The sequence below is a fragment of the Cervus elaphus genome, chromosome 13 (assembly GCF_910594005.1).
Source record: "Cervus elaphus chromosome 13, mCerEla1.1, whole genome shotgun sequence".
NCBI lineage: Eukaryota > Metazoa > Chordata > Mammalia > Artiodactyla > Cervidae > Cervus > Cervus elaphus.
This window is the reverse complement of record NC_057827.1, coordinates 34,470,717-34,491,478: the sequence shown is the minus strand read 5'-3', so window position 1 is coordinate 34,491,478 and position 20,762 is coordinate 34,470,717. Positions and strand designations below refer to the sequence as shown.

Sequence of the window (20,762 nt, the reverse complement as noted above, 5' to 3'; positions counted from 1 at the left end):
GATGTTAAATGAACAATAAAGTGGGGGAGGGGTCCCAAAGTTCTTTGAGAAGGAAAACCCAGAAGGCTTATTTTAAATTTGGTGGTCAGGAATAATATATCTACGAGTGACACACAAGCTGAGACTTGCAGGAATTGAAGTGTGGGTGGAAACAAGAGGACTGAAGAGGCAAGCAAGGGCAAGATGACAGACAGTATATGGAATCTGGTAAGGACATCAACCTGCAGGAGCAGTGGGAAGACATGGGATGTGTTTAAGCAGAGGAGCAACATAATCAGAACATATGTGTGTCTCTTTGTTGGATGTGATATAAAATACTATAAAATTTGTGCTTTTAAAGTGAAAAAAAAATTCACTCTACAGAGCTTTATGAATGAGGGGATAGAAGCAGGAGTCTGATCTGAAATTCTCTGAAGTGATCCAAGTGAGAACTGATGGTGGTAGCAACAAAACTGGAAACTATTGGATCTGAAAACCCTTTAAAGTGGAGAAACAAAGGAAAATGAGGAAAAGATGAGATATAAACAATGACTCTAGGTCCATTAAGTGAGATAAGGAAGACTGGGGAAGGGAGACTGAAAAAAAAGATGGGTTCAAGTTTTTGTCCTGCAGGCCTGTGTAAGAGACATTCAAGGAGGTGTCAACAAAGCCGAAGAATACTGGAAACACCAAAGACACAGGGATGTCAGATACAAGTCGAGAGTCACTGGCACGCAGAAATAGTTTAAAAGCCACAGAGCTTTTTCAACAAATCACACAAGAGCAACTGGACATTAGGTAAAAATCTATGATCTAAACCTCATACCTTATACAAAAATTAATTCAAAATGATTCACAGACATATCTGTAAAATGTAAACTGTAAAGCCTTGAGGAATAAAAACAGAAGAAAAATCTTTGGGATCTAGGACTAGGCAAAGAGTTGTTAGACTTGATACCAAAAGCATAATTTTACTTCAAAGCTAAAATATTTTGTTCTACAAAAGATTCTGTTAAGATAAAATTAAGCTACTAGAAGAAACTAAAAAACCACACAGCCAAAGGATTACTGTGTAGAATGCATCTTAATAACTTTCAAAATTCAACAAAAGAACAATCCAATTAGAAAACTGGCAAAAGACATGAACAAGTATCGCTTGGAAGAGCACATAAAGTTGTCAAATAGGCACATGAAAGATGTTCAACATTGAGGAATATTCATTAGGGAAATGCGAGTTAAAACCACAATGAGACATCACTGCACAGCTAACAGAATGGTTAAAATAAAAACAAATGACATCACCAAATGCTGGCAAGGATGTAGAGAAAGTGGATCACTCACACATTCTTGATAGGAATGTAAAATGGTAAAGCCATTCTGGGAAACAGTGTGGTAGTTTCTTTTAAAATTCAATATGCAATGACGTGCGTGCGTGCAATGTTGCTCAGTCATGTCCGACTCTGGGTGACCCTATGAACTGTAGCCTGCCAGGTCCCTCTGTCCATGGGATTCTATGACCTAGCAATCGCATTCCTAGACATGAATCCCAGACAAAGAACAATACATGCACATTCATTCACACAAGTACACACACACACTGTATATAAGTATTCATAGCAGCTTTATTTGTAATATTCTTAACACTGAAATCATTCTAGAGGTCCTTTAGTAGATTACTGGTTAAACAAACTGTGGTACATGGTGCACCCATGGAATAACGGTGCACCCATGGAATACTACTTAGCAATAAAAAGAAACAAACTAGCCAGATACTTAGATGACTCTCCAGGGAATTATGAGTAAAAAAAACAAAAAACCAGCTAATCCCCAAAGGTTACAATACAAAACTTTAAGATTTCATTTATGTAACTTGTTTTATAATTACAAAATATTAGGAATGCAGGATAGATGAGTGGTTACCAGGAGTTAAGGGATGAGGGGCATGAGAGGAAAATGGGTATAGTTTCAAGGGGCAACAAAAAGGATCTGTGTGGTGTTGGGACTGTACAGTACCCTGACTGCCATGTTGCATACACAAATCTACTCAATATAAAATTCAATACACACATATGCATGCACGCACACTAAGTCGCTTCAGTCCTGTCCAACTCTTTGCGACCCCATGAACTGTAGCCTATCAGGCTCCTCTGTCCATGGGAATTCTCCAGGCAAGACTACTGGAGTGGGTTGCCATGCCCTCCTCCAGGGGATCGTCCCAACCCAGGGACTGAACCCACACCTCCCTCATTGCAGGCAGATCTATAGCATTAAGCCACTAGGGAAGCCCTACACACGTATGTGCTGTGCTGTGCTGAAGTCAGTCAGTCATGTCCGACTCTTTTCGACACCATAGGCTGTAGCCACCAAGCTCATCTGTCCATGGGCACTGTCCAGGCAGGAATCCTAGAGTGGGTTGCCAGTGCCCTCCTCCAGGGAATCTTCCCGAAGCAGGGATCAAGCCCAGGTCTCTCACATTGCAGGCAGATTCTTTACCTTCTGAGCCACTGGGGATATACATGAGTTATACATAAAACTGGGAAAGTCTGCATAAGCACTATATATTGTATCCCTGTCTCTATATCACTGTTTCATACTATACAGCTTTGCAAAAATCGTACCACTAAGGAAACTAGGCAAAGGGTACAACGTGTCTCTAATATTTCCTAGTACTGTGTGCAACTGTACAATTAACTCAATGAAAAAAAAAAATTTTTGTAAAAAGGCAAAGGAATGAAGGGAAAAGAAAAGAGAAAGGACCTAGTACCAAATTCTAAAGAACTCCAACAGGTAGAAGTTAAGTGAACAAGGAGCTCCCAGCAAAAAGAGACTGAGAAGAGGCACTCAGAAGCCGAGGGAAAAATGTTTCGGTGTTGCTGAGAAATCTAATAATCAGATATGACAGAACTTGAAAAGGTACTTCCAGATCTACCAAAGTCCCTACTGGAAATATCAGTCTGGGAGGAACAGTAACATCTAATGCCAAACTACATGGGGCTGAAAAGTGAACAGGAAGGAAATGAAGAGAGTTGGTTACATACACACTGCTTGTGGGAATGAAACTTGTGCAGTCACTTGGGAAAAGTGTGGCACTTCATAAAAAGTTAAAAAGAGTTATTACCAAAGGACCTAGTGACTCCTCGCATAGGTATATATGATACAGAAATGAAGATGTGCACACAGAAGAAACCTGTCTTTGAAAGTTCACAGCATTATTCATAACAGCCAAAAGGTAGAAACAAATGTCCATGGATAAATAAAATGGAATGAGCTACTGATATATGCTGCAACATGGATGAACCTTGAAAAATTTTAAGTGACAGAAGCCAGTCACAAAAGCCCGTAATTTGTTTGCTTCCTTAAATGAAAATGTCCAGAATACGCATATCCATAGAGATAAAAAATTAGTAGTTGCTGGTGGGTGGAGGGATAGGAGACAGGAATGAGAAGTGATTGCTAATGGGTACAGAGTTTCTTCTGGAAGGTGATGAAAGCATTTTGAAATTAATGGTAATGGTTACACAAATGAGTATACTATACCACTGAACTGTACACCTTAAAAGGGTGAGTTTTATCATATGTGAATTGTATCACAATAAAGCTGTTATGTTTAAAAATTTTTTGACAAGAAACAAATAAGGAAGTAGCTAGGAGACATAAAATATTTGGAACAAGAACTGTTTAATAATCTGTCCAGAGTCACAGTGTTTAAGTAAGCATTAGCCTGAGTCAGAGATCGCAAGCTGTTCTATCAGGCTTCACACTTTCTTCCCATGTCAGTCAATAATTCTTACTTTTTACTTAATAGTTGACTACGAAGATCAAGTCATGTTGATTTTGCCTCAAATTAGCCTTCATCCTTCATTCATCTTTCCATTCCCATCACTAATGTAACAACTCAGGCTGTTATCACTTCACCCTAAGACAGTGGCATCAGCTCTTAACTAGCCTTGCAGTCTTCCAGACTTTGTGAATATAATTTGTCCTGTAGTTTTTTCTACTGTCACCAGATTTAGCTTTCTAAGACATTCTTTTTACTGTTATTTCCCTATTTCTGAACCAGTTAAAGAAAAATAAATTAAATATCCATGGGTAATAGTTTGCTCACCAATCCATGCTCCTATATAATTACAAGCTATTGTCAACACAATTTCCTATAATTCTTCTATAGGAACTCTACCCCTCATGTGTTATAGCTCAAACTGTTCTGGTAAACTGAACACACCATGCTCTTTCCTAAATGTGTGATTGTATTTACTTTTCACCTATGTAGACAATTTTCCTTCAACCTCCATAAGTTGACCAAACCCCACCCAATACTTCAAGACCTAGCTGAGATCCTACCTACTTGTCCAAGTCTTCCCAGATCACTATTGCCAGAAGCATTCTCCTTTTCCTTTAAGATCAGAGAACTTAAGTCCATACTTAACACCTGACAAATCAATTGAATACTTAGTATTTCTAATCTTTTATTATTGCTGCCTTTTGGTATAATGGAAGAAACATTTTATTAGAAGATATAAGGTTTATTTGGGTAAGTCACAAACTGACTTATTCTAGTTATTTATTTGAATAATGGGAAAATAATCCCATTTGGTAAAAGTAATCAATGAAGAGAAACTATATAGCAGATTTTAAAACTGAAAATGGCATTATTTATAATTTAATTATTTCCACAAGGTGGTAAACTACTAAGACCATAAACTCTAGGAAATTTTTTCCACAACAGAATGTGAAAAAAATCTGTGCTAGTGAAGTTTACATCAGATTTCAAAATAATTTGATAAAAATATTTTTTATACATTTATCCTGAATTTGCAAAAAGTTTCCAAATATTTTCCTTAATCATTTATAGCCACCCATATTGTTTTAATCTAAATGAGACTATTACTATATCAAGCATAGAAATGATCAAAGGATTGGATATTTTTAGATTTTAATTACCATAATATGATTGTTTCACAGAGTGGACTTGATCAGCTGAGCATATCACAATTCTCAAACTAGTTTAACTCCTCTTACTTTAAAGGTCTATAGAACCTTCCACAACTAACCTAGGTACAAATTCTGATCTTTTGCCCATCATTCACATGACTTCTAATCACAAAAAAATTACAAGTTTCAATAAAAAATGTCAGGCAATTATGATTTGATTCTACCAAACTGAGACAACCCCTTTAGAAAATCAATGACCAGCTCCACAGGCCCGTGAGATTTCCTATGATTATTCCTCACATCATGGGCATGTGGGAATCACTCTCTAATCCTAACTTTCTCTAAACCCTCAATCACAACTTACATTTGAAAAACATTTGATTTTTTAAGGTGAAGTATATACACATAGGGGTCATTTAAAAACCCCTATAAACATAATGGTTTATACCAGTGATGCTTAAATTATGGTTCCCAGCCTAGAACATCAGCTTCACCTGAGACTATCTTAGATATGGAAATTCTCAGGCCCCATAACAAGTCCTACTGAATCAGAAACTTTGAGGTAAAGTTCAGCATTCTAGGCCTCCTGGCATTTGACTAGCCCTCCAAATGATTCTCATGTATACTATCAAAGAAAATAATCACTTAAACTTACCCTCCTGAGAGAACAGGTAATACCACTCGAACAAATGGAGGATCGAACGGAAAGTTATCCTAAAAAACAAATAAGCAAGTTTAATTTTAAGAATATTCTTAAAAAAAAAAAAGAATATTCTTAATACTGTATTATTTATAAGATTTTAAAATAATTTATAAAGAATGCATACATTTATTATCTAATGATGAATGAGGGTCATAAATGTAAAAATAGTCCCCCAAAATAAAATGAAAACCAAAGCAAATAAAAATGAACATCAGGCCCAAACAGAACAGTATATTTGCAAAATTATGAAATACAGAAAGAGGTTCCCACTTCCAAGAGAACTATATAAAGGAACCATTCCAATAATGTGGACTAGGTAATTTGAATCAATCCTCTGGCTATGAACTAGAAAAGGTAGACAAATGTATAACTACAGAGCTAAGATCCAGAAAAGGGAACCTCAGAGTGCAGCCTGTTTTTTTCCTCTTTGGATTTTCTTTCAGTTGGAGGAGAGGAAGATAAGAGGTTAAGAAGCTGAGAAGAAAAAGACTCCTTACAAGTCGCTATAGCACACGTTAGCTTGGGACCCTGAAGGACAAGTCACAAACTACACAGGCAGAGAACAAAACCCACCTGCCATTTTGGATTCAGGGATCCTGGGTTACAATGCCCAAGTACCTGATAGGCAGATGTACATCTTCTGTGTAGAGGACTAGCATCCAAGGCTTCAAATTAGCTCTCTAATCATTCATATGTAACATCTATCACCCAAAATAACCAGTCATATGAGACTTAAAGACAGCATTATCAGAAAATGACAGACAAAACTACAAGGAGTCAAGATAAGCATTATCAGACACAGATTTTAAAATAACTAAGCTGAATATTCACTATCACAGTAATCCAAGTCTATGCCCCGACCAGTAATGCCGAAGAAGCTAAAGTTGAACAGTTCCACGAAGACCTAGAAGACCTTTTAGAACTAACACCTAAAAAGGATGTCCTTTTCATTATAGGGGACTGGAATAAATAAGAAGTCAAGAAACACCTGGAGTAACAGGCAAATTTGGCCTTGCAGTACAGAATGAAGCAGGGCAAAGACTAATAGAGTTTTGCCAAGAGAACGCACTGATCACAGAAAACACCCTCTTCCAACAACACAAGAGAAAACCCTACACATGGCCATCACCAGATGGTCAACACCGAAATCAGATGGATTATATTCTTTGCAGCCAAAGATAGAGAAGCTCTATACAGTCAGCAAAAACAAGATCAGGAGCTAACTGTGGCTCAGATCATGAAGTCCTTATTGCCAAATTCAGACTTAAATTGAAGAAAGTAGGGAAAACTACTAGACCATTCATTCAGGTATGACCTAAATCACATCGCTTAGGATTATACAGTGCATTTAAGATTTAAGAGACTAGATCTGATGGACAGTGTCTGATAAACTATGGATGGAGGTTCGTTACACTGTACAGGAGGCAGGGATCAAGACCATCCCCAAGTGAAGAAATGCAAAAAAAGCAAAATGGCTCTCTGAGGAGGCTTTACAAATAGCTGAGAAAAGAAGAGACGCCAAAAACAAAGGAGAAAAGGAAAGATATACCCATTTGACTGCAGAGTTCCAAAGAATAGCAAGGAGAGATTAGAAAGCCTTCCTCAGTGATCAGTGCAAAGAAATAGAGGAAAACAATAGAATGGGAAAGACTAGAGATCTCTTCAAGAAAATTAGAGATACAAAGGGGACATTTCACATAAAGATGGGCACAATAAAGGACAGAAAAGGTACAGACCTAACAGAAGCAAAAGATATTAAGAAGAGGTGGCAAGAATACACAGAAGAACTGTACAAAAAAGATCTTCACGACCCAGATGATAACGATGGTCTGATCACTCACCTAGAGCCAGACATCCTGGAACGTGAAGTCAAGTGGGCCTTAGGAAGCGTCACTATGAACAAAGCTAGTGGAGGTTTTGGAATTCCAGTTGAGCTATTTCAAACCCTAAAAGATGATGCTGTGAAAGTGCTGCACTCAATATGCCAGCAAATTTGGAAAACTCAGCAGTGGCCACAGGACTGGAAAGGTCAGTTTTCATTTCAATCCCAAAGAAAGGCAATGCCAAAGAATGTTCAGACTACCACACAACTATACTCATCTCACACGCTAGTAAAGTAATGCTCAAAATTCTCCAAGCCAGGCTTTAACAATACGTGAACTGTGAACCTCCAGATGTTCCAGCTGGATTTAGAAAAGGCAGAGGAACCAGAGATCAAATTGCCAACATCCGCTGGATCATTGAAAAAGCAAGAGAGTTCCAGAAAAAAAACATCTATTTCTGCTTTATTGACTATGCCAAAGCCTTTGACTGTGTGGATCACAACAAACTGTAGAAAATTCTGAAAGAGATGGGAATACCAGACCACCTGACCTGCCTCTTGAACAATCTGTATGCAGGTCGGGAAGCAACAGTCAGAATTAGGCATGGAACAACAGACTGGTTCCAAATAGGAAAAGGAGTAAGTCAAGTCTGTATATTGTCACCCTGCTTATTTAACTTATACGCAGAGTACTTATATCATGAGAAACGCTGGGCTGGATGAAGCACAAGCTGGAATCAAGATTTCTGGGAGAAATATCAATAACCTCAGATATGCAGATGGCACCCCCCTTATGGAAGAAAGTGAAGAAGAACTAAAGAGCTTCTTGATGAAAGTGAAAGAGGAGAGTGAAAAAGTTGGATTAAAGCTCAAATTCAGAAAACTAAGACCATGGCATTCGGTCCCATCACTTCATGGCAAATAGATGGGGAAACAGTGGAAATGGTGACAAACTTTATTTTTTCGGGCTCCAAAATCACTGCAGATGGTGACTGTAGCCATGAAGTTAAAACACGCTTACTCCTTGCAAGAAAAGTTATGCCCAACCTAGACAGCATATTAAAAAGCAGAGACATTACTTTGCCAACAAAGGTCCGTCTAGTCAAAGCTATGGTTTTTCCAGTAGTCATGTATGGATGTGAGAGATGGACTATAAAGGAAGCTGAGCGCTGAAGAATTGATGCTTTTGAACTGTGGTGTTGGAGAAGACTCTTGAGAGTCCCTTGGACTGCAAGGAGATCCAACCAGTCCATCCTAAAGGAGATCAGTCCTGAGTTTTCATTGGAGGGACTGATGCTGAAGCTGAAACTCCAATACTTTGGCCACCTCATGCGAAGAGCTGACTCATTTGAAAAGACCCTGATGCTGGGAGGGATTGGGGGCAGAAGGAGAAGGGGACCACAGAGGATGAGACGGCTGGATGGCATCACCGACTCGAAGGACTTGAGTTTGAGTAAACTCCGAGGGTTGGTGATGGACAGGGAGGCCTGGCGTGCTGTGATTCATGGGGTCACAAAGAGTCAGACACAACTGAGCAACTGAACTGAACTGATTTCTAACAATACAAAAACACAGTGTTTAACTCCCTACCTCTACCCATCCTCAAGCAAGACTCTGAGGAACATATAAACTATGAAAATTAAATCCTAATAGGAGAGGGAGATAAAAAACATACTTCTGATGGCTAAAACAGGTAACCTTAGCTATCTACTGTAAGGCAGAAAAAGAAGAAATCTATCCACACAAGAAACCAACTTAATGACAGTTATTATAATCTACTTTCGAATAAGTAGCTCACCTTTTATCTACAATTTAATAAAGAAAGGCATAGATGCAAAGTTTGGTAAAGCACAACTTGATTTAATTTCCTGTATTTTAGATCGTTGAATGTGTGATTCCATATGAGTGACTACAAACCTCTCTGAATTGATCATGTGACAGTGAGGCCTCCCTTCACTTTAAGTAATGCCTCAGATTAACTACTCTATCAAAACCTAGGGAGTCTATTCCATAAACTCTATACCTTGGAACTCAGTAACCAAAATTTTACAGAAATAAGGTGTCAGGGTGGGGGAGGGTAGGTACAGGCACTGGGGGCAAGAGAAGAAGGTTTCTGTTAAAACAGATACATGAGAGGGAATTCCCAGGCAGTCCAGCCGTTAGGACTCCACACTTTCACTGCCAGGTTCAATCCCTGGCAGGGGAACTAAAATCCGGCAAGCCATGCCGTGTATCTAAAACAAAAACAAAAATATAGATATGCGAGTTACTGTGGTATATTGACTCAGAAACTAAGAATATCAGAGTTTACAGCGATCTCACACAGATATCTGATTTCCAAATAAACTATCTAGGCCTTCCAAGCTATTCTTAACGATGAGGAACATTCTATTTTTGAATGACTACATCATCGGATGGCTCTAAATAACTACAAATCACTTCCTTATATTGAGTTGAAAACTGTCTCTTTACAGTCTGACTTACTAATTTAATTGGCATGCCTTGTGTTCATCAAAAACAAAGTCAAACTAATACTTCTACATACCCAGTCCTTCAAATAGCTGATGACAAGCTATCACAAACCCCGCTGTTCTCCTCTCCAAATCTACAATTCCACCATCTTAGGACATGGTATGGAATCTCTAATCCTTGCTACTACTTTCTAGATGAACCCAGATTTGTCTAAACAAACTCTTTTTAAAGTACTACCTCAGAATTCAACTCCATAATTCACACGTGGCCTGAAAAGCCAGACCACCACTTCCTAACCAAGTTGCGGACAAATCTAATACAGCCCAACCTCCTGCCCCTCTCCCCTTCCCAACCTGGCGTCACACTGTATCTCAAGTTTCATTTTCTCATTCTTCAGGACCCTCAAGGTGCACCGTGGACATTCAAGGCCTCAAATACTATTCATGCTCTGAATATTCTGTGAATCCTCTTCTTTCTGAGTCATATCTGCTATCCTCCAGAATCTATGAATTGAGTTACTTATAACTTGGCAACTGAGTTTAAGGTCCTCTTCACAAGGTCAGTTAGCTCAAGGCAATCTTAACCTTCCCAGGCCTCTTAAATACTTCAACCCTAGCAAAGGCCCTTCTTTCTAGTATCAGAAACCATGGTCCAGAAACACAAATCCAACAGAATCTCAGCCATTTATTTACCTCCCAGATTGTCCTTTCTGAAGTTCTATCTAGAGCAAGAAAATATAGTGAAAACACTATCCACAGTCATAAGTCTCAAACAGTTTCCTGGTCAAGATTCATATTCCTTTAAAAATATGTCTGAAAGGAGAATGTGGGAGGGGAGAGGCCCGCATTGGGTTTCAAAGATACTGATACAGTTTTATTTCTTAAGATTGGTGTTGGGCATATGATTTAATTATTTAGATTTCAAGTTAAAAATAATTTACATAGGGGAACTCCCTGGCAGTCCAGTGGTTGGGACTTCATGCTTTCACTGTCAATGGCCGGGGTTTGATTCCTGGTCAGGGAAGTAGGATCCCACAAGCCACACAGTGTGACCAAAAATAAATAAAATAAAAATTTGCATTTTAAAAAAAGATACATTCCTAGGTTCTTTGCACTACATGAATCAGTAAATATATGCCAGATTCACTCTTTAGGAAGGTAACCTAGCTAATAGTCTCAATTTCTACAATAACAAAGCTGTGGGAAAATAGTGACATATGACATTTGGGTTATTTGAAGAAAGCTCAATCATAAATGAGGAAATAAGCCCAAAAAAGAATATACACACACAAACACTAAGTAAGCGCTTTCAGAAAATTACTCCTTTTTGTAAGTGTAAAAATGTCCTTTAATGTCTTTTCTTCCTTCAAAACATCTCATATTCATCTAATGGTAGTGAAAGTCACTCAGTCATGTCCAACTCTTTGCAACCCTGTGGACTATACAGTCCATGGAATTCTCCGGGCCAGAATAGGGGAGTGGGTACCCTTTCCCTCCTCCAAGAGATCTTCCCAACCCAGGGATCAAACCCAGGTGTCCCACATTGCAGGCGGATTCTTTACCAGCAGAGTCACCAGGGAAGCCCATTTTCATCTACTTTCACCTATTCCTACCACTGCCAACCTTCATTACTCTTTTGCCCAGATTAAAATCAATGCCCCCAGCTTGTCTCCCAGAAGTGTACTCTATCTTATCCAAAACCCTACTCTGATGCTGATGGCATACTAATTTTTTTCAAAAATAAAATAAAAAGCCTAATAGATCAATCATACCCCTGCCTAAAAACCCCTGCTAGCTTTTTACTACATAAAGGTAAGCTCCCAGACTCTCCATCATGATCTCCAAAGTCCTACAGTTTTCCTCACAGATTTCTCTCCAGAAAGACAACAGGTCCTTAAAGAACAGGGTTTACATTTTAGTAACATCCAGTCTCACGTCCTCAAGCCTTCTATAGCAGGGGTCCCCAGCCTCCAAGATCTAATGCCTGATGATCTGAGATGGAGCTGATGTAATAATAATAGAATAACACAATAAATGTAAAGCACTTAAATCATCCCCAAACCACTTCCCGACCCAGTCTGTGGTAAAACTGTCTTCCATGAAACCTATCCCTGGTGCCGAAAAGTTGAGGACTGCTGTTCATTCTATCACACTAAAATGCACTGAAGTCTAACTGAAATAGAAAAAAAAATGTTTATCTGCAAGACAGCTGTTACACAATTTCTCAATTTCAGAGAACAAATCAAAAACAAGCTCCAAATAATTAAAACATAATCCCTTAGAAACGCTTTGCAATGTTTTTAAACAAAAGCTTAAAACCACTACACTTATCCAGATTCCATAGTAAATCAATACATTTTATCTAGATTCCATTGCCATTCTTCTTTAACTTTTATTTTTCAGCAACTTGAAAAAAAAAAGTTGTTAAATACAACACATAAATTTAGAAAAGTATATAGGTATACTGTTACACCTTAGCATGAAACTGTATCCACACAACCACCACCCTGGTCAAGAAACAGACTACAGCCAGTATCCAAGAAGCCCCTAGATGTCCCTTTCAGCTCACAACTCCCTCCCTCTTACCTAGACGTACTTGCTATTTTAACTGTATGGTACGCGCATCTTCATTTCCAAGTATGAATCCATTAATGTTTCTCAGCCTTCTTTTCATTTTTGTCCCACTAACAAGCCTTTTTAGAGTATTTTTTTTCCTAATTCTTCCCTGTCCTGCTCCCTCACCATATTTTAACACCTCAGACATACTGTGTATCTATACACATACTATGGCCCCTTGAACAGCTACAGACCATTTTAACATCTAAGCCTTTTTCACTCCAAGGACCAATTTTCACTGCATGGGGTGTGGGGTGGGGAGCAGGGAAAGAGAGGGAGACCTGCCTTCAATGAGAATGCACGCCCTGAACAATTTAGTTTTACCTATTTTTGAGCTCTATATAAATGAAACTGTACAAAACATGTTTCTGGATCTGCTTTCTGCTTAACACTGTGTTTAAGATTCATCTATCTTGTTATACATAGCTCTATTCCATCTTATGAATACCACAGTTCTCAATTTTACTGGGAGACACTTAGGTTATTTTTATTTGAGCCTATTATAAACAATGCTGCTTTGAACATTCTTGTGTTGGTCTCCTGGCACATCTAAGTACTCATTTCTTACAGGCTGTATATCTAGAAGGAAAATTCCTGGACCATAGGATACAAGTACCTTCTACTTTACCAAGTTATACCAAATGGTTTTCCAAAGCAATTGTACAAATATATGTTGCATTAGAAGCATATGTGGTCCCCTTACAATTTTTCTTACCTTAAAAGAGAAGTTAAGCAAAATATATTCTATGCCTTCTTTTTCTTTTAAAATCTGAAGATCACTGTGCAAAGGACTATCAGGATCTACCCTAAAGAATTACAAAACAAAAAAAGAGTTCAAACAAAAAGGTCAGATGTTTTTTTCCTCCCTTAACTTCAAAAATGAACCATTTCGAAAGCTAAAAACAGAGCCCCTAGGGTAAGTTCCATACAGAGAAAGTCTAAAGTTGTCCTATGGTCCCTAGAAAAACAAATTACTATAGTCTCCAATTCCTTGAGATTAAATGTCCAAAGAAGAGATCACAGTATTCTATATCTGTTCTCTCAAGTGGCATGCAAAGTTAGCAGTTGTCCTAAAGGGAAGGGTCATATATACATAGTTTTCTCAAGAACTCAAAAATTTAATCTGCTTCTCTCAAACTATATTATTAGACAAAGGGTTCAACGAGAGAAATTTACCAAGGACAAGTGAAATCACTAACAAAACCTAAATTTGTCTACAACTGTTTATATAAAGATTTCCTCAAATTTCTTTCTTCCAGTAAGCACTGGATTCTAACTCATCAAGTTATTTACACACTTTTGTTTGGATAGTTCCTAATTGTCTCACTAACTCCATGAAACACTTTCTCCCACAGCTGGCCCTTCTTTTTCTCCTCTTGCTTTCTCACTTTACTTATTAAGCCCAAGAAACAGCTCATTTTAACAACCTAAGAACTTCTGTACAAACAGAATCTAAAGTGCTAAGTAAAAGCCATAGTAAATAGGTACCAAATTAAGCAGGGAGGAAATCTCATCGGGATTGTCTACCATTAAAAAGAGTGGGTTAGTGTAAAAAAGCACTTACTTCTGGAGTTTAACGTGCCAGTCATATAAGCTGTCATTTATGAGTTCCACTGAATAAATCCCTGTAATGATATAGGGCATGTTAGTTACTCTTCACTTATCTTATAACTGTTGCACTTGATCTTATAACTCTTGCTCTGCTGTAAATGTACACACTATATACCCAACAAAAGCAAGAAATTTTGCTATTGAAATGTAACAACTAAGTTATAATAATTCATGTGCAGGAGCAGAGTATCTTATGCCCTAAATAGATAGATAACTAAAGTCATCATGAAGAGGATTGTGGGGTTGAGAAACTGTTTACCATTCACTGCAAAAGGAAAAAAAAAAGGTTATGCAAAATCACATGTACTTAAGACTTTTCTCCTATGCATATACAAACATTTCTATTAAAATGGAATCCCTCTACACATAGTTTTATAATCTTTCAGGGGGCATTTTTCCAGCTTAGTATATAGAAATTTATTGTCAATTTTTAAAACAATTCTATAGTAATTTACTTTATGGATAAGCCATGATTTAATTAAGCTCACCATATATCTGGTTATTAATTTAATTTTTTGTTACTACAAAATAATGCCGTAACAAACAAGTGATGATTTAACATTTGGGTATAAATAATATTCAATTATTTAACTTTATTAGGTTTCTACACACAAACTTTCAGGCTTCTTATAAGAAGAACTGTTAGGACACCAAAACTTGTAATAATCTCAGAAACAAGTTTGACTTATCTTGTTCCATAAAGGGGAGAGGCTGATTGTTTTTAAGTAAGCTCTCATGATTTAGATTTGATAACTCTGAAAACTTCTGAATGAATTATAATGCTACTTTTTCCAAAGAAAGTAAAGTTTGACTCTTTACCTTATTCAATACTGTTAGACTCTCTGCAATAACATGAAGGAATTTTACATCAGTCATGGAGGTTCCACAATATTTAAGTCTTATTGGATAAGAAAGAACACTTAAGTCAAACCACAATTTAAAAAAAAAAAAACCTATTTTAACTCTCTGTAACAGTTGATTATGAGTTTGTCGTTTCAAAAAAAGGAATAAAAACATAAATTAACTTGACAATAGTTCTTTGTATAATAAAACATATTCATCTTCTTTACTTTCTAAAGCAGATATTTCTTGTAACTTTCCCAGAAGATAAAAATCCTATGAATTAATCCCTATCATCGAGAAGACAAAAAAATGTGCCCATAAAAACAATTTCTAAAAATCCAAACAATAAGTGAACTCATCCTATTTTATCCCCCATATCTTTTGGTTACTTAATTAAATTTGCATTTGCATTTCACATTCCTAAAATAAAGTTAAAAAACATTTCTGTTTCTGTCCAGTTATACTATGAGAAATGAAGTTATATTATATTTGAAAATTTTAGGCATAAGGACAACAGCAGAGATCCAGAGGTCCTTACCTGTTTTATAACTCTGTGATCTGTATATGTCCCTGAGCTCTTTCATAAGTCTATCTGAAGCTTGTACAGACCCAGACACTGCACCCTGAAACATAAAACTCGCTGTTTACCAGGATTTATTGATTCAAATAACTAAAGATTTAAGGTATCTGAACCTGAAATAAATGTTCATAATGAGACTGTAAAAATGGATCACCACTTAACATTTAAGAAGTCAAAAAAATTAAATCAATGATCATAAAGTTGCAACAGGAATACAAATTTGGAACAGGTCTGATTCATTTACTATTTGTCATCTGAAAAAAAAACTTATGTCCAGATCACCATGACCACTTCAATAGCCTAGAACTAATAAGAGTCTATTTCAAATTCATCAATTTTTTAAAATTTATTTTCTTTTTTGTGGTTTTACTTGGGGTGGGAAGTTTCATGTTCATAGCAAAATTAAGAGGACAGTACAGAGATTTCCTATATAACTGCCCCTCACAATCAATAATCTCCCTCATTATCAGCATCCTTCAGGGGCATATTTCTTACAACTTATAAACCTATTTGGATACATCATTACACCATCTTATGGCTCACTTTCGGTGCTGTATACTCTATGGGTCTGGACAAACATATAATGACATGCATCCACCCGTTACAGTAACATACAAAGTATTTTCATTGCCCAAAAAGTCCTCGGCACTTCACCTATTAATCCCACCCCACCCCCCAATCCCTGGCAACCACTGATCTTTTTACTGTCTCCATAGTTTTGTCTTTTCCAGAATGCCATATAATTGAAACACAGTCTGCAATCTTTTCAGATCGGCTTATTTCACCTGTAACATGGTTTTAAGGTTCCTCCAGGCCTATGTCCTGTCTTGCCAACTCATTACTTTTTTTCTATCAGGGATTAATATTCCATTGCCTGGATGTACTACAGTTTATTTGCTTTCCTACCGAAGACTACCTTGGTTGCTTCCAAGTTTTAGCAATTATGAACAAAGCTGCTATAAACATCCATGTGCGGGTTTTTGTGTGGACATAACTTTTCAGTTCATTTGGGCAAATACCAAGGAGCTCAACTGCTGGATTGTACGGTAAGAATATGTTTAGTTTTTAAAGAATCTGCCAGACACTATTTTCCTATTAGCAATCAGAAAAGTTTCCTGTTGCTCCATATCCTCACCAGCCATTTGGTGTTGTCAGTGCTCCAAATTTTGGCTGTTTTAATAGATGTGTAGGGGCTCCATGCATTTTTGAAAACACCACAAGACCCTCAACATGATACATTAACTAAAGCAGTTTCCTTATAATCAATAATATTATACTAATAATCTACAGTTTACATATTAAGAAATAGAGAAACATGTCCACATACATACAACTGGTTTCAGTACTTTTCAGTGTTCCAACTTCTCTGAAGATTAAAAGGCACCAGTATCTTATCCTAAGACTGAATATGAATAGAACTATTTATCATCAGATGAAAACATTTAGAATGTCTTCTGAATTAAAAAAAACCTGACCTTGTAAAATTTTAAATGCCGCACCTTAAGAGTTGTGTTACACTTTAAGGTGAGGTAGAAAATCTGGCTACGTTACTTGAAGAGTTAAAATCCCAGCTTCACATCTGTAGAGTAGGGAGAATATTTCACATAGTGGTTATGAAAATTAAATGCAAAGGTATATAAATAGTTTAAAGGACTTAGTATGTGTCATGTGATAGTGTTCAATAATTTGTAGTTGTTTGACTATAACACACAAACTGGATGCAATCACAAGATATAGAAAGCAAGAGTAAATATCTTTAACTTGAATACCACAAGCTTTCCTTTTTTAATAATCAAGGTAAAGACTTGGCTAAATTTCTTTGCTCTCTAAAGAAAGATTTGCCAGTTACATTAGTACAGTAAGAAAGACTGAAGACATGAGAGTAATCTTCCTGTTTACAACACTTTTCATCTCCTTGCATAACAATTCACTCCCTGTGTTTGAGAATCTGTGCTCAGGACAAAAGAACTGGTTCTCAGATTTCATGGGGTTGATAAACAGCTTTAACAGAAAGGCAGTAGGTAAACAGTAAGTGTTGAGATGGAGAGCTGGACTTTCATTTGATATTTCTCTACACTGAACACTTTATATATATCATTATCATTTATTATTTACAGAAATCATCTAAACGGTACATAATGTCCACATTATAGAGTTGGGAAACTGAGCCACACAGCTGTGTTTGTTACCACGCTGCTTCATATAAGATGTTAAGTCAAAAGAAAAAGTTACTTTTGGTTCTGTCAGGGCAGGACAAACCAGATGCCAGCTTCATGAAGAAGAGAGAATTTGAATTATACTTTGTAGGAGAGACTGAATTTAAATTTACAGATCCCATAGGAAAAGGATAAAGAGAGAAAACGGGATAAACAGGTTGGATAGTAACTGATTTCAGATGAACAGAGTAGAGAGGAGCTATCATTAGATGAGAAATGTTAGGGGGAAAAAGAAAACTAGGGCAATAAAGCTTATGACTGAATCTACTACCAAGGCAGGGATGGAGGGGCCTGGCTGAGGTTGGTATCTTATTGAATTGCCCTGTATTTATATTATTCCTGTACAGTTGACTCTTGAACAAGACAAGTTGGAACTGCATGGATCCACTTATATGCAGATTTTTTCAATAAATACATACTACACTATCTGCAGTTAGTTGAATCCTTGGATGTGGAACTGCGGATATAGAAGGCTGGCAGTAGTTACATGTGGATTTCTGACTGTGCAAGGTCAGCATCCCTAACCTGAGCACTGTACAAGGGTCAAGTGTAATTATTTAACCACAAAAGTCCAGGTTCTAGATATTTATATAATACTTACATTTAGATGGTCTTGCCTTTGAGTCTTCCTAATTTTCTCTAATATTGCCAAATTTTCTTTTTCAATTCCTTCATCCTCTGACTTTTTCCCACTTATAGGCTCTTCTTCCTTCATCTCATAATGATCCAAGTCTTCTATATCCTACAAAAAGATAAATTTAGCTACTCAAGCTTATGCCAAAAGTTAAATTATTCTTGACCTAGAACAGAGAAGAGAGAAACATGTGTATCCTTTGAGGAGGGGAGAAGAGCTTTCACCATTCAATTTAAAAGGTTCTCTCCTTTTACATCCTGTATTTTAAAGCTAGAAACTGAGTAAAGCATATTTAATAATTTTACAAAGTATAAAATTTGTAACCATAACCATCTTAAATGGCTTTAAATCTCCTATTAAGAGGAATTTTTGAAATAGTACAGCATGAGGTACCAAGAACTTTAACTTGATTTCTAAAAATCTACTAGATTTAGTTTAGTACCTAGTCTAAAATGTGAACACAGATACAGGCATAAATCTATTTGCCCATTTCAACTTTATAACCACAAAAACAAAATTTTCATGTGCAAAATATCAGAAGTTAATTCAATGGAATACCAGAAGACCGTTAAAATGCCAATACAGTATAATTGTTTCTTCTATATCAATAATGAAATAAAAGACACAGAATACAAAATTGAATACACAGAATGTTAATTATGTCAAAATAAGCACAGAAAAGAAAGAAAAGGACATATACTGAAATATTATTATCAGCGCTTTTTCTTCTTTTCCAAGTTTTCTGTAGTGAGCACATATTAATTTTTTTATAATTAGGAAAAAAGTTAAAGAAAAAGAATTCAAACACCATCTCTAGGCCAACATCATTAATCTCCACATCATTCTTTTCCCTCCTTTCCCTTATCATCTGCTCTTACACGTTTAAAAATTCTGCATATGTTTGTATAAATCTATTATCTTACTTCCAACTTTACTTCAGCCATCAAAATCTCTAAAGAAGTAGTCTATACTTTATCTCCATTTTATCAAGCAGATTAATTCATGATTTCTAGACCAGGTTGATTTAGACCACTTCCATCCAAACTCAAAAATCTTTTTCTTGGACTGCCATCTCTTCAACTCCTATTCCTTTCTTATTTAGACCCTGTCTATGACTTCACACTTCATACAGCTAATTTCCCCTGGATTGCACATTTCAGCTATGATTTACCATATACACTTGTTTTCTTCAGAGTGCTGAACTGTATCTCCTCCTCCAACTTCAACCTCAGCCATATTCCAACCCACAAAATTTCTCCACTCAGTATTAAACAACACATCATTATCATCTTTACAAAATAATATTCACAGTACACTATTTTCTGCTTAAGGCCTTATCAACAATCACACCAAATATAAACAAATATTGTCTCTAATTCAAAACTTAGCCATCTGCTTTTTCTAGGCAAAGTTGCTTTCCAAGACTCCAACACATCAATCGTCTTCCAAAAGGACAAACTCCAATGTACTCAAACACCATGCCCAGGGTTGTTCTGGGCCTTTTTACCACATTATTTTAGTTGCCTAGAATATCTTTTCACCTATCCTAATCTGACATCTCCAAAGTCTATCCTACCTTTTCAGGTTTCCCCAAATGTTGCTGTCCTTCCTTCATACTATCTTGTGAATGGAAAAAAGAAAGGTACATAAACTCTTTGTGAGTACCATGTCTACTTTATTATATACTGGGCTCAATAAAAGGTTTAAAATTTTAATTCAGTTTATTCCAAAGTTAAACTGCATGTAAACATTAAAAAAAACTTCCTATCTCTCCAAAATCCATTCTAATTAGATAATGTTAAGAATTATTTTAGGGCTTCCCTGGTGACTCAGTGACACAGGTTCGATCCCTGGTCCAGGAAGATCCCACATGCCACAGAGCAGCTAAGCCCCTGCACCACAACTACGGAGCCTGTGATCTGGAGCCCAGGAATGACAAGTCTAGGGCCCACGTGCCGCAGCTACCAACGCCCCGCACCCTAGACAGAGTCTGTGCCGGGAAATAAGGGAAGCAACCGCAATGAGAAGCCCACGCACTACAAGGAAGAATAGACCCCACTCTAGAGAAAAACTGCAACTAGAGAAAAACTTGCACAGCAACGAAGACTCAGCACAGTCAAAAATAAAGTTATTTTTTCCAAAAAAGAATTATTTTTACTTCCAGACTCACAAAACAAACCTCCAACTACATTAGTTATAAGGCATCCTAAGAAGTGAATTTTAGGTTTAAATTTTTCCAAATCAAGAAAAATAAGGTAATAACTTGAGTCAATTCTAAGACCCAAAACAGAAAAATGTTTTAAAACCAAGGTTGTGGAACTTAAATGCCTTTTATCAGGTCAGTATAGAGAAAGA

At 36.9% G+C, this 20,762-nt stretch overlaps 1 protein-coding gene across 2 annotated transcripts in view; it reads right to left on the bottom strand.

The window, feature by feature from the left end:
• Positions 1 to 20,762, bottom strand: part of UBE2Q2 (ubiquitin conjugating enzyme E2 Q2) — a 57,421-nt gene that overhangs the window by 13,170 nt on the left and 23,489 nt on the right. For both annotated transcript variants that reach the window (XM_043921743.1, XM_043921742.1), the window contains 5 exons: positions 18,375 to 18,515; positions 15,516 to 15,600; positions 14,088 to 14,148; positions 13,239 to 13,329; positions 5,567 to 5,625 (listed from right to left, as the gene is read on the bottom strand). In XM_043921743.1, coding sequence (XP_043777678.1) covers positions 5,567 to 5,625; positions 13,239 to 13,329; positions 14,088 to 14,148; positions 15,516 to 15,600; positions 18,375 to 18,515 — 437 coding nt within the window. The remainder of the gene's footprint in view (positions 1 to 5,566; positions 5,626 to 13,238; positions 13,330 to 14,087; positions 14,149 to 15,515; positions 15,601 to 18,374; positions 18,516 to 20,762) is intronic.